The sequence below is a fragment of the Tyto alba genome, unplaced genomic scaffold (assembly GCF_018691265.1).
Source record: "Tyto alba isolate M040663 unplaced genomic scaffold, T.alba_DEE_v4.0 Super-Scaffold_44, whole genome shotgun sequence".
In the NCBI taxonomy this organism is placed as follows: domain Eukaryota; kingdom Metazoa; phylum Chordata; class Aves; order Strigiformes; family Tytonidae; genus Tyto; species Tyto alba.
The window spans coordinates 14,860,423-14,883,429 of NW_024881320.1; the positions used below are offsets into that span (position 1 = coordinate 14,860,423).

General features: G+C 44.5%; 1 protein-coding gene across 2 annotated transcripts; it reads right to left on the reverse strand.

Annotated features, from left to right (window-relative positions):
* Positions 1-171: 171 nt before the first annotated feature.
* Positions 172-22,986, reverse strand: FBXO21 (F-box protein 21). 2 transcript variants are annotated; one of them, XM_033001470.2, is made up of 12 exons: positions 22,724-22,985; positions 19,843-19,978; positions 17,981-18,075; positions 15,753-15,874; positions 13,821-13,967; positions 12,814-12,947; positions 12,428-12,564; positions 11,442-11,618; positions 10,528-10,660; positions 7,748-7,938; positions 6,569-6,726; positions 172-3,602 (listed from the first exon to the last, which is right to left on the reverse strand). In XM_033001470.2, the coding sequence occupies exons 1-12, from the start codon at positions 22,948-22,950 to the stop codon at positions 3,424-3,426; spliced, it is 1,836 nt and encodes a 611-aa protein (XP_032857361.2). In that variant the 5' UTR covers positions 22,951-22,985; the 3' UTR covers positions 172-3,423. The 2 variants fall into 2 exon arrangements, 1 of the variants encoding a protein (XP_032857361.2); XR_006166716.1 differs by lacking the exon at positions 172-3,602 and adding an exon at positions 7,395-7,527 and having other exon boundaries at positions 6,652-6,726; positions 22,724-22,986.
* Between the last annotated feature and the right edge of the window lie 21 nt (positions 22,987-23,007).

Genomic DNA, 23,007 nt, shown 5'->3' on the forward strand with positions numbered 1-23,007 from the left:
CTCGGGACCAGAGGCCTTTGGTACCGCACCAGGCGGACCTGGACAGTCCTTCTGCTCGGTGGGATGGTGGGCGAGTGAAGTCAGGTAAGAGAAGGGCAATTCCACCTTCTCCAGAAAGCAAAACACCCCTTCTCGCAAGCAAGCTCTGCACAGACACAACAGGACAAACTGTGATGGGTATGCATATGTATCATCTTTAACATATGTACATTCACGTGGACCCAGACATTACTCACGGACACAAGGAACTTTTGGGATCCACTGCTGTCTTCTTGGGGAAATGGTGACTGCGGAGACGCCCGTGCTGCCAGGAGAGGAGGGGACAGAGGAGCCACCCGATGCGGAGGTGAACGCCCGATGTGTGACCTCCACCAGCCCAGGGGCATTTCTTTCCCAGCTGTGCTGGGCCTCGGCTGCTCAGTCCACGGGAACTGAGCTGCATTTCAAGACGTTGCTGGAGCAGGGATTGAGAGGTATCATTGTGGGTTTTTTTCAGTCTCCCCTGGCCACCCCGGATGCTTGGGCTCTCACAGCTGCAAATACGTGGGAATTCCTCCTCACCAAGACCAAAGACTCAGCCCATCGCAGGCGACGCAGCCCGCGCCCCCGGCAGCAGCAAGAACACAGATCGAGGGGGCTGGCGCATCCAACCGAATAGCAACAAAAAAGGGGGAGCTTTTACACGCCCTTTCCTTTGGTTTTGTCTGAAGTCCCAAAGCCAGACTTGGGACCCTGTGCTGATGCTGTGCGGTGCCTACTGAAACACCTCCGGTCTCTTCCGAGTTTGGCACGGACAAGGCTGTGTTGGTGCTCCTGGACAACACTGGCACCCACAGAACCGCGCGCTGACGTGGTCTGTACAGCGAAGCAGGCAGGAAGACCTGGCTGGAGGGGGACAGTTTCACTACCAAGTGTTTGCTGAAGGGGCGAGAGGTTTTAGTCGCGGGGCTGGCTGGGTTGCCTTGTGGACGTCAAGTCGCTTGCAGCACGTCTGTCCCCCGTTGCCCAGTAGTGCTCCCCTTCTGCACCCCATGCAAAAACGGAAATGGTTAAGGGTCTGCGGGCGGGGGACGTGTGTGAACCAAGAGAGGAGCAGCTCCCACACTTCCTCTGTTCAGACTCTTTTCAGAGTATAAACATAGGGTGGCCCCAGAAAGATGGGTATAATGGGCTCTGCCCGCTACTCTGGGACCCCTGTCTTTAAGTACACAGCATGTTTTCAAGTGGGTTAGATATGCATTGCCCAGTACCAGTTTTCAGAGGAGCTTTGGGCAGCTTTCTGTTAAGCCCTGTGGCTTTTTTATGGCACAATTCTACCTGGCTTTCAGGCAGCACCTCTTAGTGGGGACTCCTACGAGCTGGGTATGTGGGAATTCTCTTGATGTCCTTGAGAGGGACAAGGTGTCAACTGACTGCTCATTTGGCAGAGGGGGGCATAAAGCCCCAGAAAACTCACTGACACCCATGCTATCACAGAGCTAGCATCATCGAAGCTGAGGCTGGGAACTGGGCCCCCAAGCCCTGCTCCTGCACGCCTGGTCTCAGCTACCAGCATCAACCTTGTGACTCAGCAGTCCCATTCCCAGCCTTGCACCCCTGCTAGGAATCTTTTGGGATCTCCTTTCAACCCTCAGAAAGGGTTGGAGGTCTGGGGTCTACTCCAACCCTCAGAAACAAGAGATGGATTTTAAGATTTTTGCCTAATGATTCCCTACCCTGCTTTCAGTTGGATCCATTCTGCTTCCATAGAAATTCTTTGGTCCCTTCCTCCTTCCCTCCCTCGAAGTTCACTTCCGTACAGACTTCTTTAAAGACTTAGAGTACAGCACCTTCCCCATTCCTCAGCACTAACCACACAGGGCTCTTCTTCCTAAAGCATCAAGATTCCTGCAGACCACCACGATCGCTCTGCTGGCAAAAGTGCTGGGCTTTCTGTATTTATTTCTCGTATTTGATCAGTGCTCTGTATTTCAATAGGATGGCATGCAGCTCAAGCATTCTTTTAAGAGGAGGGCTGTGTGATTTCACGTGGCGATACCTGATGGGCTATAACAGAGTAAGAGCATCCACCTAACTCTACAGGGCACAGCGCCTAGTACTCATCTCCAACATAACTACTGCATTGCAACTGGACAGTGATGGGAGACACTAGCTGCAGCTAGTCTACAGACACTGCTTCAGAACACCACGAAGATATGCAGGCTCAGTGTGTGCACACACTGTGTCACTCTGCACCCCATAATACTCGAACCCAGAGGAAAACCTTTTCTGGAGCGATTCTGTCTGGGCCTTTAAGTCACGTGAAAATTCACGTGCCTTGAGCTGCTAAAGCTCTTCCCTTCTGGGCAGTGCAGTATGAGCTCTCCCCAAATCTGTTCTCTTTTGGCAAAAAAGGAAGAAGGGCTCAAGCTGCAGGAATTAACATCTCTCTTCCATGCACGGTTTGGCTGACTTCAGGGTTGGCCAGTTTCCAGTCATGATCCCACTGTATTGCATAAATACCTACAGATCGGAGACGGCAGCAAGTGGAAGCTCCCCACACAAAGTCATTCTGGCACTGACCTCAAGGCTTCGATGAACAGTGCCACGAGGTTCAAAATTGTCCTGGGAGCACTCGTGGCTGTGCCGCAGATCCTGCCTTGGATATATGTGATGAACAGACCAAAAAACAAGGTAAGAATGTGGACTGGGTATGTTTAGCAGGCATGGAAAAGGGCTAGAAGCTCATCTTCTGCACTAGGAGAGTTTGTATCATCAGCAAGGTGGCCAACTGGACCTCAGGGTTACCACTGTACCTGCCACCCCCTGAGCACCTGCTGCTGGTTTTGTTGCTGGGGCTCTTTCCCAGGCTCGTAAGGATATTCAGAATCAGAACAGTAGCTCTGTGAACAATCAGACTACAGAGGTGAAGCAAAATCTAACCAAAAATTCAGACCAGAGAAAACAACAGTGAAACATAAAAGACTTTAAAAACTATCACCTGCATGAGATATACATTAAAAAAAAAAAAAAAATCAAAACAAAACAAAAACAAAACACCCACAACACTGCAAAGACAAGCAACTTCCTTCTCTGGAAGAGGGGGTTCTTCCATATTACACATATACTGTGCCAACCTTCTAGGCAAGACAATCACAGAAGGAATAGTATGCGCAAATCCTTCCGCAGGACAACGCGCTTCCTAGCACAACTGTCCCTGCAAGGTCCTTATGCCTGGCCTCAGCTATCAATGTGTCCCTGTGCCTCTGGGCCAGAACGGGCAGGCAGGCAACGGAAAGATGCTCTAGCACCAGTTACAAAGTCCAATGCAGTTTTCAATGCATTAAGCCAAAGGATTGTCAGCAAACTTGCCTTCCACGCAAGTTTTGCAAAGAGGGTAAAGCTACACTCCAGCTGCTTCTGTCCTCATGGTGCCTTTTGTACTCACTCCTTGCCTGAACTGTAGATCTTCTGAACTGTGGCACATGTGAGCTCCAAATCCTCCGGGTACCGAATTTCTAGCTCGGTATTTGCTAGGTAGTGAATGCCGGTAAACTCTGAAAAATAGCGGCCAATGTCAGGGTGAGGGATCTCCCGCGGCTCAGAGTTATATTCCAGGTTCTCTGTTAGGAAAGGAAATAATCAGTTATGACCACATGAAATGGCTTGCTACAAGGCATCAAATCCTGTGCCTCTCTCAAGTCTTGTTTCTGTCTCCAGAAACACCACCTCCTGATGCTTTACAGAAAAAAATACCCTAATCCAGAAAAATACACACATAGCGTGCCAGTACAATTGCTCACAGAGCCTCATCTCCTAAGGGATGCTGACCACATTTACTAGTGACTTGAAAACTACCTTATGGCTGAAACCACGTTGTCTGACTAGGTTAGAGTAGCAGGATGCTGACCTGCTCCCACTCTGTTGGTCACAGGTCTTGTTTGTGAGCACAGGGAGAAGCTGCTGCACTGAGCTCTGATCTCTCGAGTCCCATGGGAGATCAGTTTTAGGAGAGATCCTTCTCAAATGCTCCAAGGTGAGGCCAACTGCACACCGTTGTTCTGGTAGAGGAGCCCGAGTGCTTTCTTGCTTTAAGTCACCCATCTGTGTTTCAGCCTCGACAAGTCACCAGCCTGGTTTTCAAGCATGTCTCACACAGCAAAATTAAATTCAGTCTAAACGCAAACTTCCCAAAGTTAAGAGAAAGTCCCCAAGCAGATCACACCGACTGCTTCCCAGAGCACCCCATTTCCTCCTTCGTACTAAAAGATAACCTGATTAAGCACAACAGTTAAACAACACGGAAGCGCTGGCATTAAAGCGCAAAGGTGACCCAAGCTGAGGGCCCCTTCGCTCCCACAGCACTCGTACAAAGCAGTGTGACTGGGATGCAGCCCAGCAGTAAATCACATGCGCAGGTGCCCGGCAGCAGTCCCCAGATGATGTCATTTTTTTCCAGCACAGTGCCAGATATACAGGTAGAAACAAAAGCTGTCTAAGCCCCAAAGTCTGACTTAACTGCAAGGCAGGGCAGGGACAAGATGAGATGCAGAGAACGTCGTTCAGGAGTAAGTAATCTGTCTCTGAAACCATTCAGCTCACTACAGAGAGCACATACAAGTCATATTAATCCATACAGGCTCTTCAAAGCTACTGTATGTCAGTGTGTGCAGCCAAAAGCACAAGTGCTTTCTACACCGTAGTGGGCTGGTGCAGACCTACAGGCTTGCAAAGTACCTTTTTCGTATACTGCACCACTGCGGAAAACAATTTACACTCCAATATGCTCTGCAGAAGCATGGCTGAGCAGTGAGCTGCGTACAAAGGGAAAAACACAGTGACGAAACAGAAGCTGACAGGGGGGAAGAGACTGAGATAAGCAAGTTTGGCACTAGGTGAGGAGCCGGAGAAACGTGCTGACTAAAGTTTTTGAACCCCAGATATCTGGCCTGTGCTGCCACAAAGCAAAAAGAGACAAGAGTGGACAGGTAGATACCAAACTCACTGTATAAAACAGGTGTTTTGGAATTGGCTACAGCTCAATCTACAAACTTACAGCAAGAACTCAAACTGAGGTATAATTACTTATTATAAGCTTGGTGTTATTTCTGAGCTGGTTAGGTAAAACTTTGCATGCAGATTTGTTTAAAATTCTTTCAGTAAAACACTACCATCCCCTCCTCAAAGTCAGGTCAGTAAGTTCTGAAATACTCCCTTCCCAAGTGACCTAAGGATGTATTTTAGAGGGGATACTCAACAGTTAGGCAGAAAGATTTCAGCAAGCAAGAACAAACCCTTAAATTTTCCCTAGCAATATCAAAACACTTGGATGGCACAGAGATGACACTGTCAACCTATAGCTTGGCTAAAATACTCTGTGTTCTGGAACCAGCCAGCATGTGTATAAACAATTAGACAAAAAATATAAGAGATGACTCAGCCCTGGAAGCACTGCGGACAATTGTCTAATTAGTTTTCACTGAGATGCATATTTTAGTATCAACCCATGTCACACAAGAATTTTCTGTTTTTAAGACTCTTTAAGAGGCCAAGTGCTGCCTAATATGCGCCATAAGGCTGAGCTGCAATATTCCCAGTCCCCATTTCATCTTTTTGGACTACTGAATATAAAGTAACTCAGGACAGTGAGAAACACCTGCACTTTAAACTTACAAGGGTAGGAGCCTCCTCTCCTCTAAACACACCGCTTGCTCACATGCACAGGACCAGAATGTGCTTGGGAGCACCCCCTCAGGAACGAGCTGAACTGCGTTTTCCCTCTAACAGCTTCCACATCTTCTCTTAGCAAAATACAATCAGGCTGTGCAGCTGCCCTGCCAGCTGGATGGGATGCCTCCCTATCCCGGGGAGAAGGACAAACATGAGGCGAAAACCACTCTGCTTACAATGTACAGTTACAGATGTATTTTAGTAGTGTTTTTTTTTTTTTTTCTTTTGAACCTCAGTTTGACATTTCTACCTGTATCCTACCCTCATATTTTGACCATCAGACAAGAATTCTTTCTTACGGTTTGTTGCATAAAGAATGGATGATAGACATTTCTACGCCTCTTTGCACTGGTAAAGAATCATTCCTTTTTGTCCCATTCTTATTAGAGGTGGCACTAAAAGCCATGCTACCTGTGTTCTCTGGGATCTTGGCAGGTACAGTCTCTTGATGACAGCTGCTCAGAACCACACCCTGACAAGCAAAGCCCATGGTGCTCCCTCACTAGATCTTATTTTGAGAGGTCCTGCCCAAGCAAGAGCTGCTGACAGAACTTCAGTCTTCAGCAAAAGTTGATTTACTTCTTTCAAAAGCAACAATCATGGTTTATGCCATAAAACCAATCACGTTGAAAACACACTTCTTGGGCAAGAGGAGATTACACCTGAGTGTCATCATTCCTAGCAGTACTGTTTTCATGGAGAGCAAAGCAAGGAGGCCATGATCCAAGATCATTTTCCTTCCTACCTCAAACTTAACTAACAGTTTATATTTCATACTTAAAGAGAGTTAATCACTTAAGCTTCCCTTTCTCCTAATGTACTTCTAAACAGATAGTAAACACAGGAGACTCCTGCTCACCTTGAGCAGCGTATCTGCAAGAGCCATCTTCCACTAGCACATTGTAGAAAGGCTGGTGGGGGCCATGTGGAAGGCTGTGGACATTCATGTTCCGGATCCATTCATGTCCCATCATGCAGGCGGGATCCCAGCCATAAATCACGCAGTTATAGCCATATCTAATTAAAAAAATTGCACACCAAAGACTGTGAAAATTCCAGACCCAGCTATTTTTCCTCAAGACTAATATAGCACAAACAGGATAGAAGCTTTCTGTGAGTTGGCTCAAGGAGGAGAGGACAAGAGTTAAAAAAACAAAACCAAACCAAACAATTCAAAAAGACTGTGTGTGTACATGTGTGTATTTTGAGGTGAGGGGAAATGACTAGGAGTGACTGGATAAAACAGACAGGAACAAACAGCTGAGGACAAAGGAAAAACAAATGTGAGCAAGAAATGAAAATAGGAAAGAGGCTGGAAGTCAGCAATTGGGAGAACAAGAAACAAGAAACAGGGAGAGAATCCACTGTGCTACTGTGTTGTGCAATTACTTCTGTGCCCATCACACAGACGTGGTAATCCCAGTACTGAACTCCCAGAAACAGTGTCATCATTATTTTCAGATTATTTACGCGATTAATCGTGAGGTATTATAACTGTCACTGCTGACACCCTTAAAATACGCTCCAGATGTCTTGTTGAGTTGAGGAGTGGATGCAGCAACACAGTGCTGGCATGTCATTCTGGCAGAGTGGTACAGACAGGAACACAAAGCTCCTGTGCAGTGCAGGAAGAGGGAGTAATAATAGCACAGAGAAAGATTCATAAGCTGTCTTAGGAATCTTACAATCTTTTTTGAAGTCGATTCTGTTCCACGGTCCCTCATTAACCGATTACTGTTTCTTCAAGAGCTCTGGGCTGTGGAAATTTTAGCTGTGTGATATATCATAACTCAGACAAGTCACCTCACAAACTTCTCTCTGCAAGCAAACAGCAGTGAATACTCTCACTCTCTCAAAGGACAGACAGAGCTGCTTCCATTTTTCTGCAAGGTATGTGGCATAGATGCACGTGCCTGGCATCTTCCATTCCAGGTACCTCCTTGGCAGGTAAACCCACGTCTCACTACTGTCAGAATGAACACTTCTGCCCTCATAACAGTACAGCCTGCTAATGTGGGGAAGGTTTTGAAGAGCTCACCTCTTGTGTTTCATAATCAGCCCAATTGAAAAGCAGACCTCTTTGTGCTTCTCATCTGAACGGTGCTTCACCTCAGGTCCCACCTCCTCCTTCCGACGCTCAATATGCTCTAGGGTGTGCTGAACTAAGTACCCGACAGCCCCATGCTGGGATGGGTCCAAAGCCTGAATATGCTGCAGGATGTCCAGAACCTTCAACAACCAAAACAAAAAGACAGATTCAGAACAAGTCTCTACAGCAGTCCACCACTTAGAAATATATAGAGCTGTATTTCTCAAGTTACCTGGGTCTATGTGCCCAGGCATAGGGGTTCACCACATGAGTTTCCCACACAGGACTGAGAACCTTTGCTCTAGCTACACACTCCCAAGGAGTTCTTCACACTTGCTTAGCCTGCAGAAACTGCAAACAGTCCTTTCCTTTTCCATATGTAAAGTGCCCTGCTTCAAAGGAAGGGCACTGTTGAACACAGAACTCCTTACCACCAAGTCATACAAGCTAATCGTGTTACATTTTGTGACTACAGGGCACTAACAAGACCGTTTCAAGCTTTCTGAAATGTTAAGAGAACACTGTTGCTAGTCTCCCAAATTGCTGCCGTGAAGTGATTCCAGACGACTTCTGCTGTACTTGAGAACAAACATTTTAGTTTAAGAGTTCCTCAGCATGTCTGTGGGAGCCTGGCAGAAGAAAAACTGGGTAGCACAGAAGGAAATGCAAAGAACCTCTATGATGCTGTATCATGTAATAGTGAACAAGAGACAGAGAACCTGCTTGTCTCAGGATGACTAAGGAACACTAACTTTACATGTACTCTCAAAGCAACAAACCCTGTAGATCCAGATTACCAGCCTACCAACACCCGCTGGCACACTATCAGATTGCTTTCAAGAGGCAGGCAATGCAAGTTTTACTTTTTTTTTTTTCCTCCTTCCTTTCTTGCTCTTACTGAAACTGTTGTCTAAACAGGTTGGGAGGAGACAGATACATTCGTCCCAACATCAAATACCCCAAGTGCTGCTGCCACAGTTCCAAAATCTGACACACTTTAGCACCTGGCAAAAGGATTGTCTCCTTGATCACACGTTAGAAGTTTTGGTCACTCTAAATTCAGAGCAGCAGTAGAATATAAATCTCAGGGTATTAAGCATGAACATCAGCCAAGAGGTAAAGAAAAATTAACTCAGGAAAAGAACAGGTGAGCAGGCATAAGAAACACCGCTCAGGCTTCTTGTCCACCTTAATTCTCTGGCTGGCATCTTAAGGACATAAAAATCCTGAAAAATCCTACAGAAAGGGAAAAGCCTAGTACAGTGACCAGAGCTGCCAGAGATTCTCGGCAAAACAGATTTACTGTTATTTTAAAACTTTTAGGACAACATTCTGTGTAGCTCTGCTTGACTTTTTAGATTTTGTAGCACTTTCCATAAATCTGGTAGACCTCTATTAAATCTGTTATCTTCTGTTCTGTCAGAGAACATTCTCCCTGGCTAGCTACAATCCTACCCGACAGCCTGGAATGACTGGATGCATATGAGGATGTGATACTGAAGAGGCCAAATGTGCACATTTTCATTGCATCCAGCAATGTGGTACAGAGAAACAACATGCAAAACTCAGCCATGGGGTTCTATTACTTGTTCTGAGGGGCAGCAAAATGCAAGTACTTAAAGCCTTGGTGCTTTACAAATACATTGCTCAGTGCCAGAAAGGGGAAGGAAGATCTTTCAGTGTTTCATTGAGCTGTCCCCTATTTATGCATGGTTGCCATTTCAGTTCAGCAAGTCCCTGTACACAATTTCTTAGTTTGTGCTGTTTTTTCTGTGGCAACCCTACAACTTGCTGCCACAAGAAAGGAGCAGCAAGCTTAGCACAGTTTGTTCTTCAAAACGAAGGCAGCTTCTCCAGCAGTCCTATGCTTCAGCTCATTTGGTGGGAAGAGCTTTGTTTTCTGCTCAGCTGTCCAGCCAATACTTCTGAGCCCTCACCCAAACCTCCCATTTGGAAACGGCACAGGCACTGCCCAAGTGTCTAAGCTTCACTACAGTAGTACAGGAAATTCTGACTAGGGGACACCTCTTTGCTGTAGTGACACACTAAAGAAATAATACTTTTTTGAGTTACATGCTTGTTCCCTGTGCTTTCCCCTTGTTCAGTGAAAGACACAGATGATCTAGACAACTGAGACACCTTCTAAGTCTCGGCACCTTCTTTCCCACATTCACAAGATAGCAGGAGAAAAGTTGCTACGCTAAAGGTGATATTAAAAAAGAATCCCAAAGACAGGAATATTAATTACTGTGCTTTTTCACAAGAGCCACTGATTGTGTGGCTGAGATTTCAGAGAACAGCTTTGGTCATATTTATAAAAGATGACTTCCTACAAGTTTCCCGATAAGTTAATTGCTCCCATTACAAGAGTTTTACCACTACTACCACAATCTAGACATAAACCAAATAGAATGCTCTTGTAACTTACAGCTAGAAGTCCACACTATCAGTTGCAAGCTGTCAGACTTGAGCAGTAAATCATAAATTATTACTAAGATGCGAGGCTGCTCACAAGTCTCCCCTAGGGCAAGCAAGCAAGAATCATCCTCTTTTCCCTGCTTCATATAGTAGAAATTGATTCTTTGAAATGTGATAACTTGTTCAATTGCATTTATTACAGAAACAACTTGTGACAGACTGTAATGCAAGCTGATGTAGTCTAAAAATCAATAGACTAGTGTTAGTAGTGCTTAGCCTATCAGAATACGCACGACGGAGTGGTGAGGTACCTTTTCTGGCCAGATTCCCAGGTGGAAGTATAACCTAGCCTGGAGCATTAGATGCTGCACATTGTCCGGATACATGGCCAGGTATAGATCCAACGAGTCTCTCAAGAGTTGGTAAGACTGATCAGTGCTTTCTCTGCCAGCAAAAAAGAAACTCAATTGTAAGGCTAGCTCTTCCAACCCCTACCCCCAGTACTCAATTGTACAGGGAGAGTCACCAAAAACGATGCCATTGGGTACAGGCATGCCCATTCAGTAAGAGTGACTCCAGCTCTGTCACTCATCACATCCAACAGCATGCTCAGAAAGAAAAACGCTACACAACTATGATTGGACTCTACCCACCCACTTCACTGCTATTTCACTTGGTCAAATAATCCTCCATAATGAATTCACTCTCCAAGCCATTTCCTTCTGAAATCTGCTTTTTCCCCCTAGCTTAATTACACCTAAAGCAATCCTCTCACTCTGATTTCTGTGTATGGCTACTTGGGAAAGTGATTATCGGGGGCATTTGAGAATAAAACCAGATTTTCTACAAACCAATACTATCTCTGAAACTGCTCATTTGAGCATGTGGGATGTGCTTACCAGATCATAAATTAAGGTTGCTGCTCTTAAGGGAACAGTGGACAGTCCCTATCAGCTTTTCACAAATTAAAAAAGTTATCTGCCATTTTCTTGAGAGGAATCAGTTTTACTAAATATTCTTGTTTCCAAACAATACCGCTGCAGGTGAGTAAAAACAATGCCACAATGCAACACGACATACAGAATTTTCAAGATCCCCTGGGGTGACTGACACCTTTTTAAAGCACTCATTCAAATACTGTGAAGAAGCAGTATCGGATATGCAGACAGCATACTCTGGGTCCTTTATTCCACAGGCCTTACAGGCCAGACGATCCTCAACTCACCGCTTGCCAAGGTTTAAGAGATTTCCCACCATACGCTGCAAGACCTCTTTTGAAGTCACCACTCCATAGAACTCCTCTGTCACATGGTGGCCAATAAGGTACTCACACTCCTTCACCGTCAGCTGCTTCCCCTTCCCAAAGGCGTCAATGTAGGTGTAGTCAAAAATATCTGTGCTTCTAATGAAACAACAAGGAAACTAAATTGTGATGATGGGTCTCATGGTCAAGCAGGATTACCTATTTCTTTTATTCCCTCACCCCTTTTCAAGCTTGTTTGTAAAACTAATGTCATTCATACCTCAGTCCCCTCCTAAAACAAGATTACCTGGCACCTTCTCTCTCTTCCTAGCTGCTTCTTCAGATAAACATACAAAGGAAAAGACAGAGAAACTAAGGGGGCTTTTCAATCCATCATAACAGTTCTTTCCTTTGGGTATTTTCAGGTGTGCTCTATCTATTGCTAGATTGTATTATAGCCCTGCACTGGAAAGTGTAACAGAGCCCACGCATATGGCATCTGAAGCCTAGTGCCAAAAGGAGTGTATATATAGACAAAACCGTCGCTCTGAATTGGACTGCTGATGTCATTCACAAAATACAGATTTCTGTAAATTGATCATGATCTGGTCAAAGATGTATTCTGCACTGACTCAGAGAATTAAATGAGTGCACAGAACAAGAGCAGTGGCCTCGAGCAACTGTTCTGTATGCAAGGTTAAGTGAAATCAGTACCTTTTTTCTTTTTTTCAGTTTTTCATAATTTTCTTAAGAGAAACATTACTTCATGGTTAGTACTATTTCGCACTCAGGAAATCTGTTACCGTTCATCATCATCAGAGTTGAGTTCTGGAAATACTTTTTTAGAGGTCTGAGGTTATAATTACAAATGAAAAATAATTAAACATTCTGGTATAGGTCTGGAGCTGTAAATGCTTTCTGGCTCTTGTTACTGTGGACACAACTTCAAAATTCAGTAGGTCACTTACCCTTCTTTTCCTTGACACCATCGCAGTAGAAAATGGCTAGGGAAGTTGACTGGTTCGAGTTTGACTCCCAGCTGCCTGGCAATTGTTAAATAAAGCACAGACAAACTGATGGGAATTCCCGTCCTGCGGATCAAAACCTGCGGGATAAAAATGTGATAAAAACATTTGGGACATTAAGCAAAACACAAACCCCTCAAGGTTTGATTTCACAAAAGGAAATACATGAACTTGACAGACTATGCACTAAAAGATGACATCATATTAACTTTACAGCAAATCGTTCTTCAGAGAGAACTATTTTTCTGACTACATTCGGACAAATAAACACCACAAATAGAAAGTCTCAAGCCTTGCAGCCTCCTAGTTTTTGCCTAACGTACACATACCTGGTGAATGTATGAATTCAGGGAGTTATAGTAATCCAGCTCGTTTCCTTTGTATTTTAACTGCTCATATAGGACACAATTCATAGCATCAAGTACCTGCCGCTGAAGCTCTACTTCTGGAATCAGGACCTCTCCTAAAAACACATGCAAAGAAACAAAAACTGAGAAAACAAGTGTACTTAACCTTCATGCAGTGAACCTTACACCAAAATTCTTCACATGGACTGCGAATACAAGAGACTTATTGCCATTCAGACAGCCAAGAGACTGGCTGGAGCTGCCCATGGCACCGCACAGCCCCAGCACTCCGCTCGCACTCAGCGGCCTGGCCCTGCACCTCAGTGGCGCAGCAGTGCTGCCTCGCTCCCTTCTGCAGCTGGAGGGCTGGCTCTTAACCACCCTGTGCCAGCACAGCCCTGCAGCTGGACATGCCACACTGCCCAGGCATGGGAAGCGTGCTTTCCCTGCTTGAGAGTCCCAGCTTGGCCACTCCAGATGTATAGATACAGGCAGACCGCTCATTCTCTCTTTGAAAGACAACAGTAGATTGTGCTTATAAAAAACAAGGAGCAAGATGCTGCCTGACCTTTGGAGATGTTAAAGCACACATCTTTTCTATGCTGCTGACTTTCTGAGACTGGCAGAGGAAAAGAAGTTGATCCCCTGTCCCACAGCTCTGCTACAGATAGCGTAACTACTTAAGACTTCAGGGATAAATGGGGGAAAAAAAAAAAAAAAAAAAAAAAAAAAAGAACAATTCCCCTCCCAATTCTTTTTGCTTAGACAGCATCAGATGGACTGATGACCCTGGGCTATTGAGTCTCTGTGGCTGACCAAACAGCAGTCTCCTGAATGATGGTTTGCACAAATGTCAGAATATACTTGCCAGGGGATAAAGAACAACAGCTCTTTTAAGCTGCAATAATTCAGCAGCTGTTTCAACTTGCCCGCCTGTATCCAGACTTGCAGAAATGCTCTGCAGTAAAGCACATGTTTCTGTACAGTACCTGCCTTGGAAGCCAAGCTGGGGTGTCTTGGATTTTTTGTCCGCAGGACTTTGCGCACTTTATCTGTGATATCATCCACCTGTGCCTGGACACTTTTTAAGCAGATGTCTGACAGCGGGTTACAGTATTGATCAATTAAAACAGCACCTGGAAAAAACAAACTACATAAGAAACAGGACTTCAGTTTTTTCTTTGCTTAGTTTTACCTGCTCTAAATCCCAGGCATGCAGCAAGCAGTTGCAGCAGAACAAAAGAGCTTTCCTTTTAAAATTTACAGTCATATATTGGATTTACCACATCAAATGCAAAGAATAAGCTGACGTGGTAAATACCAATTAAATTCAGCATTCCCCTCCTCACCATATTGATAGGGAGAGCAATAGATTCGTTCACTGAGCAGGTATGCTGCTAGATCAGGCTTAATCAGACAACTCTGCAGTCACACTGCATCTCCTGGCATCCTCCCAACTTACAAAGTTTTTTATTCAGAGCCTGAAACAATCTCAACTTCACTTCTGCTTCAGTTCTGATTTCTTCCTGCCATATCCTCCATAGCTATCATTCTTGCTCATCATTCAATCTTCTGCTGCATTCATCTTTCTCTTCCACACCTGCTCTCCATCTTCATGTCAGAAAACCACTATAACAGAACAGATTTTCATTTTTCTTCTACCCAAGCCTCTTCTGTCAAACTTCTGCAGGAAAAAAAATAGCCCTTTCTCAGAATCTTCTCCTTGTCATCGGCACCACTCTTTCCAAAGCCTCCATATTGTTCAACCTTTGGAATCCATTGTATTCACCTGCAAAAATTTTGCATGGATCATACCTCTTCCAGCTTCATACGCTGCTTCACTAGCACATCCACAACAGGCCTGTATTCAAGATTTCAGCAGGACCCCCAAGCCATGTCTTCTTTCCCCATGCTGACCAGGTGAAACTTCACAAAAGCCTACTTCTTGGTACTCTACTAGTACCTCCATGGCAGACAAGTGCATATATTTGTGACCCACATGATTAAATCACATAATTAAATGTCTTGGTGGTTTCCAGAAAAAGCCACTTTTGGCTTTCCCTTCTTCCCAGTCTACTGCCACTAACAAGAACCAGCTTTGGTGCTAGAGACTCTTTCATATGACATTTTTGAGGTATATATCGAGAGTAAGGGACTCTTCTACAGACACTGGCAGCTTTTGATCCATTCGGAAGACTATCTTCTCCACAGGAAGCTTGAAGAAGAGAATAATCCACCAGACTGAGGACATGACTCGCAGAAAAGCCTTTTCTTTCTTCATATCAGGTGAATGTGTCTTCCCACCATGTGGCTGGACTTCCATCCCTTCCCCAGCTCTACACTGCACAGGTTTAGTGGTCCAGCAGTCAGACAGCTCTCAAGAGAACACTGCAGCGCACAGGCTATGAGCTGTGACAACAATTTCCCCTGCCTGCAGCTCCCTCCTTGCCCTTATCTGAGAAGCTCTTGGGAAAGGAGATAGTAGGGACCTGACTCCCAGTCAGATCAGGTGCTCTGTTACGTCATATTCAGCCCACGGGCCACAGTTAAAATGCTTCTGTCATGTCAGCTAATTAGGACGCTGAGCTACTGCTGATTTCCTCAATATATTGTTCAAGATCCAAATGCAAGAGTTTCAGTATTTTCTCCATTGCTTTTCAGCTCATCTGCCCGTGGGCAGTTATTCAAGCATACAGCACTGCCAGAAGCTAATGTAATCCTGACGTTCTGATGCAACACTACGGAACTACTGCATGATTTTGAGGATTTTGGGTACATCAGAAATTCAAACTTAATTCTGAGTTGTTGTCCAAGGGCTAGTTCAAATACAAGCAAGGAAGGCTCTTTCCAAGTGAAACAACAATGATGGAAAGCTGTCATTAGGTGCTCTACAGGGCACCTAATTTCTGCCGAAGACTTACCCTCCAAAAATGACTGACGATCAGTCGGGCGTTGAAGATACTCCTTCAGATTTTTTAATATATTCTGTTGCCGTAGGAAGTATAGAATTTTCTTTGCATAGTACTTCCAGGTGAGACCTTTCCTGCACATTTAAATACAAATAGTAGTAATGCTCTAAACAAGCACTTTAAGGGTGAACATTTGATTTAACTTTTCCAGTGAATACAGGTTTACAATTGAGACTATTGCTCTTCTAAACAAGACTGACATTGCTATCACAAAAGAGTCAACCAAAAATGGTTAAGAAGAAATTCATCATCAAAACTCCACAATATAAGACACTTGCAAAACACTGTTTCTATCATCTCTGATTTTTATGCTATCACCAATATATAATTTTGAGAAGATACTTTGGGAAACAACACAGATCCTACTTAAAGGAATATCTGATTAAAATCCTGTATTTTATTCATAAAACATTACCTGACTGGATCCCTCCAGAATCAATCTTAAAATATCCTCTTACTATTAAAAAGAAATTGATAAGGGATATGAAGGCACATCTAATAGTATTCAGAAATAAAAAAAAAAAAATCCTGAGAGAAAAAACCACCTCTGCTGCTCTGAAAAGGCAGGAACTGATCAAGAGTTAATCTGTAGATCACACAGTCCAAAACCTTCCAGCTTTTATAGTAAAACCCCCTCACTTTCTAAATTGACAAGTGAAGGCAGAGTGCCCGGGAAGAAGCAATGGAGAGCTGGTTACTATCCAGGTAAGGTTTGAAGGGGTCACCTGAAATATGAGAGACCAACTCAGAGGCATTCAAATCACAGGCATCTAAGCAAGCCCTGGCCTTTAGCAATGGGCTACCCAGTGCCTCACTGCAGACTTTTACACCAAACAGTTAGGAATGGCACAAAGCCCTGGCCCCCCAAAAAAACAAAGGGAGCCTTCTATTGATCCCAGGCTCTGCACTTGCCATGTGTTTAAAACAAGTCCAGTTTCCTTCTTCAGAAAAAAAGCCTCTTCCCCTGTTTACATTTCCTCTCCAGATTGCAGGTCAAATCAGCCTTCTCCATCTTACTGGTCAGGAGAACAATCAAACCTTGTAACACTTTATCTTCTTCCAATAAATTGGGATGCTCAGTAGGGACAACTGATTTATTGGGATATCTTCCAGGGAAATGATTGAGCCTAATGCTCCTGAATGGCAATGTCTACAGCTTAATCAGGGTGTAATTAGCATCAATTCTGCTTTATGGGGAGGCATTTGGCCAGTGCAAAGGCTCAAAAGCTTTTAAGCAGTTGTCAAATGAGAGATGTTTAGTCCCAATTCAAATAGAGAAGGTAATAAAATGGATGTGAAAAAGCAAAAATGAGATGATTGCCATTCCAGTTATGTTTTTTCAAGCTCTACTAACAGTCCCTTTAATCATGGCTATTAGACTCCATTAAGAGCAATCTATCGCTGCTTCGTATCACAGCAAAATCAGCATGGTTTATATGCTACCAGCAGAAAAAACTTCAAGCAAAGCAGTGACTTATTCATCTTGCCCAGTGTTAACCATGGAGATGAGAATACCCAGGCAAATGCAAACCAGAAGTTTTATTTACCCGCCTGGCATTTTACCTGTCTGAATAATTTACAGAACTGCAAATTTTGCAGTGGTTGAATTAAACTCAGTTGCTTATTTGGAGACAAAAACTGTACCAACCTACTACAGCTATGAAAAGCAACAAGAAGAGGGGGAGAAACAAACAAACAAAAAAGCTGCAGTTTTATGATACAAGGATTGATGGTGGCAATCCTCACGGAGTATTCCTGCTTCCTTCTGGTGCTGTGGCCTCATCCTATGAATCAGTTCAGGAAGCTGATCCAGGTTTAAATAAAAAAGGAACATGAGGATGGGAACTCCTTAAGCCAAAACTACTGCAGAGAAGAGGGTATATGGAACGTGTCCTGAGAGATGGCATGAACTGGCAAGGAAACAAGTAACAAGCAGCATCATAAAGCCAGAGGACCTCCTTCTTGTAGAATAGTTTACAAGGCTTCTTCCAGGAATATTAAATTTGTTTTGAAATTAAACACACAGCAGTACTTCCCAGCCTTGGTAGGTCTGGGGATGATGTTTTGTGAGTGACAAAAGGACAGAAGCTGAGGTCAGGCATTCTCCACAGTACTGTTCTCCTTTAACTGGTGAAAAGGGGAAAAAAAAAACCTCTTTCATTCTAACCCCTCTTTCTTACCTTCCTTCCATGTTAAGGATACACATCAGCTCATCCTCAAAGAAATGACTTGGGCAGCCAAGAGTCTCAATGTCACTGAATCCATCACAGGGGACCTGTCAAACCAGACAATCAATTATGTAGAGCACAACAGATTCTTCCCAAAAGAACATAATTTCATAAAAAGTCTCAAACCCAATTCTGTTCTATTTTTAAAAATTTATGTAAGGACTTAAAAATGTCCAGCTCACCAACTACTCATAGTCTCTACTCCATGGATTTATTACAGGAATCAACTGAAAGCCCCAGTAGCAGCATCCTACAGCATTCGGGGCTCCTACAAGTGGGTATGTGGACCAGCACAAGCATACCAGATCTTATGCAGGCTGAAAGTAATTTTAAGGTAGAATCAACTTTTGCCTGTGGTTGACTGAACCTCTACAAATTCTCCTTAGTGTAGCAGATTGCTCCTCGGGGGAGGAACGAAGGAGCAGGAGCCTTCATTTCAGCCTCAAACTTACACTTAAAACCCTCATCTGATTAACTATGAGCACTAACCCAGAGTTACCAGCCTGTTGATAGAACTGAATTTTTTGATCACTTATGCATCTATATTCAAAATGTTTTTTTTTTTTCTTCCAGAATTTGGAATTCTTTTTTAAGCTTAGACTGAACTGTAACCAATCTATTTTCTTTCAAGCTTTTCAGTATAGGACATGGGCTAACAGAGTAAGGAAAAATCGATTCCCATTATACTGTATCTTAGCAGGCACTCGGCAGGATCTAGTGGAATTGGGTTGAAAGTCTCTTCCCCTCAATTCTAAGCAGGGAATCAAGCTGCAGTTTCTAGCCCCACAGGAGATGGTCCTAATTATTAGACTTTTGTATATTGCTGAATGGTCTCTCAGTAATCTTTGCATATGTGATTAAAAGAATAGGAATCCAGAAGGTTCTGCCTGCGGTTAATGCCCTGACACACATTTCTCCATGGTCAAATGTCTATCTGCTGTGTGGAACAGTTCAAAAAGAACAGCTAAGAGATACGCATCTCCAAATACCCTACTGGCCCCATGGCCACCTTCTCCAGGGGTGAAAACCTACATGACAACCCGTGCTTAAAATCAGGTAAGAGGATTTCAACAAGAATCTCCTATATCTTAGGGGAATTCTCTATTGGACCACAACATGTTTGCAAAGGAGCCAGACAGGGGTGGCCACTTAGTGGCCCTTGCATGAACTTTTTAATGCAGCTGGTGTTATGGGCAGCATTTATGCCTATTCCACAGAATTTCAGGTTGACCCAAATTGTACAGCTACTCAAAATTCACTGCCATCAACCAAGCAAACAGACAATCATGTAACTGCTGTTCCACATGCAAGTCTCTCTGAGAAACTACATTTTCAACTTTTTCTCACTGAACACAAAAGCATCTTGGTGTCATGGTTGGGTAAAGAACTTAAATAACAGACTTTCCAGTTCAGTGAACCTATTGCGCGTTGGTCCTGTTTTCAAATGACTTCTGACAACTCACAGAACATATCCTTGCACAAGGTCTACAGCGAGATAAATTCATAGGCTGTGGCATGTGTCAACAAACGATCGGTCCTTCAGAAGTTCCCGGAGTCAGCTCTGAACACGCAGCAATGAGCAAAGAGCTTTTAAAGCTGCAGCAGCAACAGCCCAGTGTGATAAGCAGAGTGTGCTTTGGACGCTATGTACCTTTGGATTTTGAACTCTCCCCTTTTGGCTGGTGATCTAGCACAAAAGTGAGGAAACAGGAACTTTCTGACTGTATAGTTAAAAAGACGTGAAGAGAGCGGAAAGACAAACTAATAAGAAGTACTAAACAACTAGTTAGGCTGTTGCACATTCATAGACTTACATGTTCTGAAAAGAACCTTTTGGAGAACGAAGCTACAATCCTCTGGGCTTCCAGACCAGCATTGTGCCGTGCTTTGTATTCTTCAAGCCAGCTAACACCGTCTGTGTGGCTATAGTATTTCAGCAGTGATGGCCATCTACACAACAAGACATGACATAAACAAACAGGTTCACTTGTATTTCAACATCGCTGAAATCCTCCAGAACTGTAAAATGTTTCTTACTGTAACTGCATGACTTGGGGAGCTGAGACATTGCCAAAACACAGTACAACTTTAAATGTAATTGTATAACTTAATCCAATGACTGACTCAAGCATCAAAGCATAAATCCAATTGATTTCATCTGTGTATTAATGGTTATTTAGAAGCAAGCTTTCCTGAAGCCATCCAACAGGAAACCTTCAGAAGGCTCATACTCCCAGTATTTCAATATCTATAAATCCAAAACACTTTTGAGACTTCTTCTAGAGTGTTGCAAGATAAACACATGTATCACATTAGTAGAAGGGATGTAGTCTTATAATAAAAAAAAAAAAAAAAAAGTTTGCCATTCTGAAGATGTATCATATTTAAACTAACTTGTCATCTAATATAATGAGAATTCATCGTCCTGTGTTTTTCCTACTACCTTGTGGGTCTAATTAAAAGGATGTACAAAACAGAGCTCACTCTATTGCCCCTGCTGGTGGCAGCATTGACTGGAAGAAAACAGAATTCTGAAGTGAAATTGTCATAGCTAAATGCTTTCACAGTTTATTTAATATAATAATTATTAAAAAAAAAAACCAAACTGCACTCATAAAAGAAAGCTGTACTTGCTTTACTGAGGCTAAAAGTCCAAAGGCTAAAACACATTCCACAGCCTAAAGAAACGTTTCAAGGTTCAGCTGAAAACCTAACTTCAGGTAAAGTTTTGGGGGCCATTAGTGACAGCACCTTTTCTAGCAAAGAGGGCATGTGCTGCCACACCTCAGCCCTGTGGCATAAAACCCACACCAGAGCAGCAATACCCATGACTGTTCTGAAGATACCAAGATCATCTGTGTATGAAACACAAAGAAGAATCAGTGCAAACAGATATATTTTGGACAGCACATGAAAGAAAACTGACAGAAAGGCCTCTTGTAATTTACAGAGGGATTTATTTCACATTTTGAAATTCTGTTAATTATTACTGTTTTTTACAAAACACTTTCCTTCAACTACATGGATTGCCTTAGGTTCTTTTCAGGTTTATATATATATATACTTTTATATATCTAGATAGCTTTACCTTTATTGAGAGAATGCCATATGTTTAAATCACTACTTCAGGAGAAAAATTACTACCAACTGACCAAAACACAAAGTTATCTTCCATGTGCAGACAGACATCTTTTACCACCAGTTAATAATAAAACTACACTGCAATTGCAGTTACAATATAAAGTCAAAAGAATAACCAACTAACTTCACATTACATAGCCACCTCTCTCCTGATGGATCCCTAGCCATTCATCTACTGCTGAAATGCAGCCACGTCGTAATAACAATTACAATCATTTATTTTAGGATGAGAAAGAATAATTTACTGGGTTGAAAATTTTAGGAAGATAAAGTGCAATTACCCACAATGGAATCCAGCCAGGATGATAAGGTCAATGTGCAAACTCCTGCCAAAAGTTCTATTATCAGAGGAGGACAGCAGCATGTGCTAATCACCTACCACATTCAATTTCAGCTGTTGGATCTCAACCACTTTTAAACCTTCAGGTTTGCTTCAGACATCAGAGCCACTGAATTGGTGAAATTATCCGGCCAGCCATAGCTCCATGAATCAGGGAAGCTGTAATTGTTCAGTAGCCTTTTTCACCCATGAAAAGAGAATAATCCTGTCATTTGAGCTACACTAAATTTTAGAAGCCAACTGGCAATTAGAGAAAGCAATATTGCTACTTTTCCTGTGCCAAAATACAGACAAAACCAGGTAGTGGATGAGCATGCCCTGTTCTAGATAAGTTGGCAGCCCCAGCAAGGGAGTGGTGTTTCTAGGACTGCTGAAACCAGTGTAGTGTAAGCGAGGCAACACTCATGTTTTATTCCCAGTTAAAGTGTTAACAGTCTCACTGATTGCAACACAGCTATGCCCCCGTCAGATATCCAGTGACACTTTGGGGGAAACTAAACTCACAAGCAGCAAAAGTCACTCCAAAGGATGTTGGTTTATGTGAAAAGAGCGCTCCCAAAAGCACTAAAAATAAACACCTGCCTTTGCTGTAAAGCACTAGTCCTGCAAGAGGAGAAGCCTTGGCAGTTGTTTTGGAAGCTGCTGGCAGGCCCGGAGAGGCCAGTCGACAACCCGGGTGTGCACGCAGCCCTGCATCCATGCCGCTGCCAGAGCCCGGGCTGGATCTGGGGACTGCGGGTAATCCAAGTTGTGGAAGGGGCTGCAAAGACGGCTTTCCTTGGTCCCATCCCATGGGATTTAGGAGGGGAAGCAACCTTACAGCAGCCCCTGCCATGCCTGCTCGGAAAGCACCCCCCCCCCCCTCCTTTTCACCCGTTAGGTGCATGGCACGAAGCTGCAGGGCTCGTCCATCCCACGAAGGGCTCAGCACGCATTCTGTGGAACCGGGAGGCGACAGACAGGGATCGGGTGGTGGCTGGGGGTGCGCTTCCAGCGCCCCAGGAGCACCCGGCCCCCCCCCCCCCCCCCCCCCCCCTCCCCAGGCCAAGCGGGGCCCGAGGGGACCCTCCCCGGCGCCCGCCGAAGCCCTACGCGGGGGGCTCGGCCTGCGCTGCCAGGGCCCGCCCGGCCCCGGGGCGCTGCGGGGAGGCGCGGGCACCCCTCGGGCACCCCTCGCCTCGCCGGGCCGGGCCGGGCCGGGCCGCGGTGCCCACCTGAGGCGGAAGCGCTCCCGCCACACCTTGCCGCGGGGCTGGCACGCCTCACGCAGCCGGCGGCAGGTGCACGACACCCGCCCGATGTCGGCGGCTCCCAGCACGTCGCAGCAGAGGATCAGCTCCAGCAGCTCGCCCGGCAGGTCCGTCAGGCCCATCCCGTCGCCATCGGCCTCCGCCGCGCCCCGCGGCCCCCCCGGCCCCGGACTCTCCGCTACCGCCGCCATCTTGGATGTTTACCTGGGCGACACCCCCCCACCCCCCCCACCCCCTACGGGCGGGGT